Source organism: Lonchura striata, chromosome 7, assembly GCF_046129695.1.
Source record: "Lonchura striata isolate bLonStr1 chromosome 7, bLonStr1.mat, whole genome shotgun sequence".
In the NCBI taxonomy this organism is placed as follows: domain Eukaryota; kingdom Metazoa; phylum Chordata; class Aves; order Passeriformes; family Estrildidae; genus Lonchura; species Lonchura striata.
The window spans coordinates 3,110,423-3,116,831 of record NC_134609.1 but is presented as its reverse complement, the minus strand read 5'-3'; the positions used below and the strand labels follow the sequence as shown (position 1 = coordinate 3,116,831).

Below are 6,409 nucleotides of genomic sequence, written 5' to 3'. Positions count from 1 at the left end.
AGAGTTTGCCTTTAATCAAGAAAATACATTGGTTTACCCGGTTTTAAAATGCAATTTTAAACCTGGCAGGCTGCAGCCCCTGGAGTCATATTTGATTATGTAATATCATTCAGCTGTTTCTCAGAACCTAGACCTACCATGGTACTTAAATGCTGTACATCCATGCAAGTAATTGAACTCAAGGTGGAATGAGTCTGTATATTTCTGTGACCAGAGCCTAACCTTGTTTAAAAAATCTCAGCACTAACAGGTTAACCTCTGACTTCAAATGAAAGGATTTTTAGATATGATCTGCTACATACAGCCATGCCAATTAGAAAGAAGGCAATAGGACTGCTGCCACAAATACATAAATTAAATAAAAACCTGGCAGAAAAAATGCATGACCCTTTTTGTACATTAGCCCGAAACAACCACATGCAGGCTCCACCAGGCTGGAGCTGAGCCAAAAGATTATCCATCCTTTCTGTTACACATGGATTCTCTGAGGATCGGCATCTGGAACTCTGTGTGCACGTCGGTGTTCACCTGTGGTTAAAGATAACGAATTCAGACACAAGCACACTCAAACGCGACCGTAAGGAGATGCATGAAGGACAGTACATGCTGTACAGCACGGCCTCGACCCAATACCGAAATACGAGTACCACAAAACGCAAATCTGATAAGTTTGCGCCGAAATGGCGTGGTTAGGGTCGAGCAGTTAGTGATAAAAGATGAATTGTCTGCGGGCAGCTGCTATACGCCCACGACACCGCACTTGCACTACGCTGCTCAGTTTTACACGGCTTAACTACAAGCCAAGTAACAAGTTGCTCCTGCGTTCCCCCAGCCCCCCAGCGGGGAGGAAACACGTGCCATGGGCAATTTACTGCCAAGGCTTCCCCGGCGCAGCGCAGCCCCTCGGACAGCCGAGCCAGAGCCTCGGGGCGCGGGACCCCTCAGCCCCGGGGCAGCGGCCGCTCCCGCCGCCCTCTCCCCTCACGCCCGTCTCCCCTCGGCGCTCATGGCAGCCGCCACGAGCTCTGACAGCCGGCAGGCCCCGCGGCCCCCGCGCCCCCTCACCTCTGCTGCCCTCCTTCCTCCGCGCTCCCCGGCGGGGCCCCAGCCCGGACTACGAGCCCCGTGGTGCCCGGCGGCGGCGCGGCTGCGCGGCGGGCCGGGGGGCGGTGGCGGAAGCGGCGCCGGGCCCCGCCCGCGCGGCCGGGCCGGGCCGTTCCGCCATGCCCCGGGACAACATGGCCTCCCTGATCCAGCGGGTGGCGCGGCAGGCGCGCATCACCTTCCGCAGCCCGGCGGGCCCAGCCTTCGGGGAGAACCTGCACCGCCTGCAGCAGCTGCTGGACGAGGTGCGCGCCGAGGACTTGCACTTGGTGCCGCGGGGGCCGTCGGCCGCGGCGGCGGGCGACGGTCCGCCTTGGGCCGGCGTGGTGCCTCCCGTCAGCTACATGCACATCTGCGAGACGGAGAGCTTCAGCATGGGCGTGTTCCTGCTGCGGAGCGGCGCCTGCATCCCGCTGCACGACCACCCGGGCATGAACGGCATGCTGAAGGTGCTGTACGGCACGCTGCGCATCGCCTGCATGGACACGCTGCCCTCCGGGGCGGCCGCCGCCCCGCCGCCCCCCGCCGCTGGCGGCGGGCCGTGCCTGCGCGCCCTTTTCCGCTCCCGCCAGCACTACACGCCCGCCTCGCCGCCCTGCCTGCTCTCGCCGCACACCGACAACCTCCACCAGATCGACGCCGTGGACGGGCCTGCCGCCTTTCTCGACATCCTGGCGCCGCCCTACGACCCCCAGCACGGCCGGGACTGCCACTACTACCGGCTGCTGGAGGGGCCGCCGGCGGGCGCGGAGCCGCCTGCGCTGCCGCGGGAGGTGTGGCTGGTGGAGACCCCGCAGGCCGCCGACTTCTGGTGCGGGGGCGAGCCCTACCCTGGGCCCCGCGTCTGCCTCTGAGGCGCCGCCGGCGGCCCGTGCCGGGCGGCGGCCGCCAGGGACGGTGAGCGCTCGGCCCGCCGAGGGGGAACCCGCCGCCCCCCGCCGGACAGCGGCACCGCGGGGACGCGGTGTCCCCTGCGGGCTGGAGCTTCGCGGGAGCGCCGTGGGTCAGAGCCTTCCTCTGATCGCGGGCTTCGTGAGTCGGGGAAATAAAGCGCCAGACCGTGTTTATGCCCTTGGGGCCGATGTGCGGGAACAGCGTGATTAAGCTGCTCAGCTGAAGGGTCGGGGAAATATTCCAGCATCCTGTGTAAATAGTTAGGGCCACGCATCAGGGAGGGGGGGTTCAGGCTCCAAAGTGAGAGTAAATGCAATAAGAATTGTCACAGGCGCCCCCGGCTTTTCCTAGTGGGGCTCCCACTGCCAGAGCCAGCTGGCAGCACAGGGACCAGGGAACTTCACCCACTGAGTTTGGGAAGGGGGGTTGGTCTGGCTGCAGCCGTTGGGGAATGTCTCCAGAGTGATTCTCAAAAAGAGTTGTACCCTGCTGTTAAAAAAACAAGTCCAGAACAACTCCTGAGCTAGGACATGCTTCTTCAGTAAATGCCAGTGATCAATCCCCAGGGCTGGAGTTAAGGAAATTACTGCTCCAAACGGACACTGTCAGGTTCAGAGTTACTTTTCAACAGTTCTTTAAAGTGTCATATACAAGATCCCAACTGAGAATTGCAACTGAGAATTACTGAGTGCATCTATGCATATTTCCTTCAGCAAGAAGGAGACAGCTGCTGATTAACCTCGCTTGGAACCTCTTAACACAGCAGTGGCAGAAGGTGGCAGAAACAAGAAACAACTATCCACTGTTGTGGAAGCTATTCTAGAAACACGGCATATTTGCAAACCCTCAGTATACAGCAGCACATACCCTAGGTACTGATAAGATTTGACCTGATGTCTTCTCTTTAAAGCATGGTCTGTGTTTTTATATGTGAACGCTTTGGGCTTTTGAAGCCTTGCAATTTCCCTCTTTATACTATTTATAAAGACTACTTTTTCATAAGGCTTTTAAATAAACGTAGAGTAGAAGAGACACCATGAATTTCACCTTGCTATGATGGAAGCGCCCTGGAGATGCAGTTTGTCCACAGCAGGGGATGCAATCTTTCTAACATGGGAGAAAGTTTTTCTACAGGGGAAGTGCCCCATTTGTGCTGGAGGGGCTGGTCTTGTGCCTATTCGTCCTAACGCACACTTCGTACCACAAACCCAGGCCAGGGCAGCCTTGGCCATCTTAGCTGTGATGTGAGAATTTGAGTAAGAAAACACAACTTAGCAACCTCCTAAGTGATGTACCAGCCTGCTCCAGATATCATTTCACAACTGGCTTTACTTTTCTGTGTATTTATAAAAGCAGACTTGTTTTTCCTGTACAGTGGCTTGTATGTGTGAATTTTTAAATGATTCTGATACGGCATTGCTGCTTTTTTTTTTTTTTCCTGGCCTGCGAAAGAATGAATGTAATATACAGCCAGCATTATGCATGCATGCATTACTTCTTTTGCAAGGAAAAATTGGTAGAAATTATTTCAGGTGATTTCCATTTATTCTTTGAGCACTTAAAGGTGTCTGATATTTCTGCGGCTGGCTTACCTGTTTTTCTTGGAATTCCCCTGCAGCTTAGCATTAGTTAATGTTTAACAATTCTTGATCAAATGTAGTCATTAATTATAAGGCAATGCCTCCCTGTGTTACAGCCTGTTTCTACCTCTCTCCAAGCCTAATGAAGACAGTTATCCTTTTTCAGAAGTCCACAAAGAAGATAGCACGGTGCGTGCAAACAGCTGTACTGGAAAAACAAACTGCGACAGTGAGCATTTTTAATCCTATCTGCTCTATCCTCCCCTTAGGTCTTTCTGCTGAGTTTTTATTTTTTTTTCCTTCACGTGTAAAACCTAGTCAAGATGTTCTGTGGGACAGTATTTAATGCATCTTTCTGAAGAGGACAGCATGGTCACACTGTGGAGTGTTGTTAACCATGGCAAAACCTTTTTTTTTCCCTTTTTTTTTACTTAAGGTAAAAAAAAAACTTTAATATCAGAAGCATTTAAAGCTGGAAAAATAGCAAAGAAAACCTAAGATTAGCATTTTTTAAAAAAGTCTCTGTGTAACTTCTTGCTTACTCACTAATTGAAACTTCCCATGTTTTGGATATCTACGCGGAAGGTTTAAATCTGTAATGTCATTCCTTCTCTCTGCAGTTTGGTTATTGTGTTTTCACAACAGCAAAATAACTGTTATTACTGAAATGTAGAATAAATACAGGATATCTCACCAGTGACCAGTCATTACTTTCCTTTACAAGTGTGACAGCCTTGAGCCAAGTACGGTACAGAGCTCTAGTTGTTTTGCCTGTCAGTCTGAACAGTGTGACCAGCTTTTCCTTGGGAGGCAATGCTTACACTGGATTCTTAGCCCAGATCCTGCAGGCAAATCCAGGCACATCAACTATTGCTGCTTTTGAAGCTGGCTCTCAATGTAAGGTGCAGACAGGAGTGCAGGACCATTGATACTGTACCATGTGAGGTGCTCTTGTAGCTGGATGCTAACTAGGAGTTTCCTTAGTTCACCTCTTCTACAATTTTGGTGGTGTTTAGATCATTTTTGATTTTGATTTGGGTTTTAATTTTGTAGTATGGCTGGAGACAGTAGTTTGGAGAGTGCAGGAGCCTTGAATTGCATGTCTGGGTAGCTGAGATACCAATTTTGTTCAAGATGCTCTGGCTATGATCGAGTTGTGATTATCCAAAGCTGTGGTGGTACCTGCAGAAGCCCAGCAGTTGAGGAGGCTGCAGTTTCTCTATGACATCCCTCCAGCTGCAGGCTGTGGTCTCTTGGGGACCAGGATCATGTGGGATCAGGTGGCAAAACTGCAAAGCAGGGTGTCAAGGTTTACTTGTGCTGCTAAGGTAGGATGGCAGGGCAGCGAGCACGGCTTCTCCTGCACAGGCTGGTCCATGCCCAACTGTAGAAGCTGTCTTGATTCAGAACCAGACATGTCACTTCAGTTCCCACTGAACAGCAGCTACCCCAAAAGCCGGCATGAGTTCGAGAAGATGGGGAGCAGGGATTTCTATCAGACAGAAGAGGCAGGTGCTGCCGGGGCTTTGCACTATGGGACCTAACACCTGGGCAAGCAGAGGCTGGGAACCACCGAGAAAGGGCTTAACCCCTTCGCCCCGCTGTGCTGGTCTGTGGCATTAGTGGTATCCATCCTGCACAGCTCACTTCTGCAGTGCGGGCCGCACCAGGGATCTGTGTGGCAGAGGGGCAAGCCCGCGGGGCGCTTACGGCCCTGCACCGATGGCAGGACCCGGGGGTGGGCCGAGGCCGGGATAGCATTTAAAAAAACATTAACCAAAATAAGATTACAAAAAAAAAAAAAAAATAAAAGGCACGATATTGCGGCCATGTGGATTCAGCAAAAACAGTCCGGCTGTGCCGCGGGAGTGAGCGCCGCCGCCCCGGGCCGCTGCGGAGCCCCCGAGCGCGGGCGCGGCGCCGCCCGCGCAGCTCCGCGCCGCCGGGAGCCGCTTCCCCCGAGCGGCGGCCGTCGGGGCGGCGGTACTCACTGTTCCGGAGCCCACTCGCGGAGGTTGCCTGGGGCGGATTGTAACCGCGGAACAAAACAGAATGAGTCAAAGAAAACCCACCCCGCTCCCTGGTTAATATTATCCCGTCTCTCGTCTCCGAGGGAAATTCCCGTGCCCAAAAGCGAGTGAGTGTTTGTATGCTGGGGCCGAGGCTGCAGGTTTTCCACGCCGAGGCTTTGCGGGGCGGTGTGGTGCGCCCATCGGACCCGGGCCAGGCTGCCCCGCAGCCCTCTGCCGCCGGGACCCGGTGTGGATCGGGAACAAGCGGGGGACAACCGCTCCCTGGGTCAGGCCAGGGAACCTACGGAAATAAAGATGTCAATTTAACATAATTAAGAGATTTATTTGTCGTCTTTTATAAACTTTGTAAGCACCTACCCTATTGTCGAAAAATTTATTTACAGAGTGGCCAGAAAGATAACCCCCCTCTCTCCTTCCAGCCCCCGTTAGTGGTTGTGCATTATTCGTGTTACCTGCGGCGCACTGGGTCCCGGCCGACCACGGGCGCCGGTCCCAGCCCGAGTATTTACATCCTGTCCCAAGTCCTACTACAAACGGAACACTTTTAAGTCACCAAAAAGAAAAACAAAACCAAAACCCCAAACCAGTGCGTACAAAAATATAGTCTCTAAAAAAAAAAAAAAAAATCCCAATATTAATAGGCAGAAATGTACAGCCATACTAAAACCAGGGAGGGAAAAACTTTCCGGTCTCGATGTCGCCGCTGTCGTCGGAGCGGATCGGTAAGGCACCCCCCACATGCAGACAGGGGACCGGGCTCTACACCACACAAGGCACCAAGGACACCTCACCACGACG

At 53.2% G+C, this 6,409-nt stretch overlaps 1 protein-coding gene across 1 annotated transcript; it reads left to right on the top strand.

Moving 5' to 3' along the window:
- The first annotated feature begins 1,199 nt into the window (after window positions 1-1,199).
- ADO (2-aminoethanethiol dioxygenase) lies at window positions 1,200-1,958 on the top strand. The gene has a single exon (XM_021535775.2). The coding sequence runs from the start codon at window positions 1,224-1,226 to the stop codon at window positions 1,956-1,958; it is 735 nt and encodes a 244-aa protein (XP_021391450.2). The 5' UTR covers window positions 1,200-1,223.
- Window positions 1,959-6,409: the final 4,451 nt, after the last annotated feature.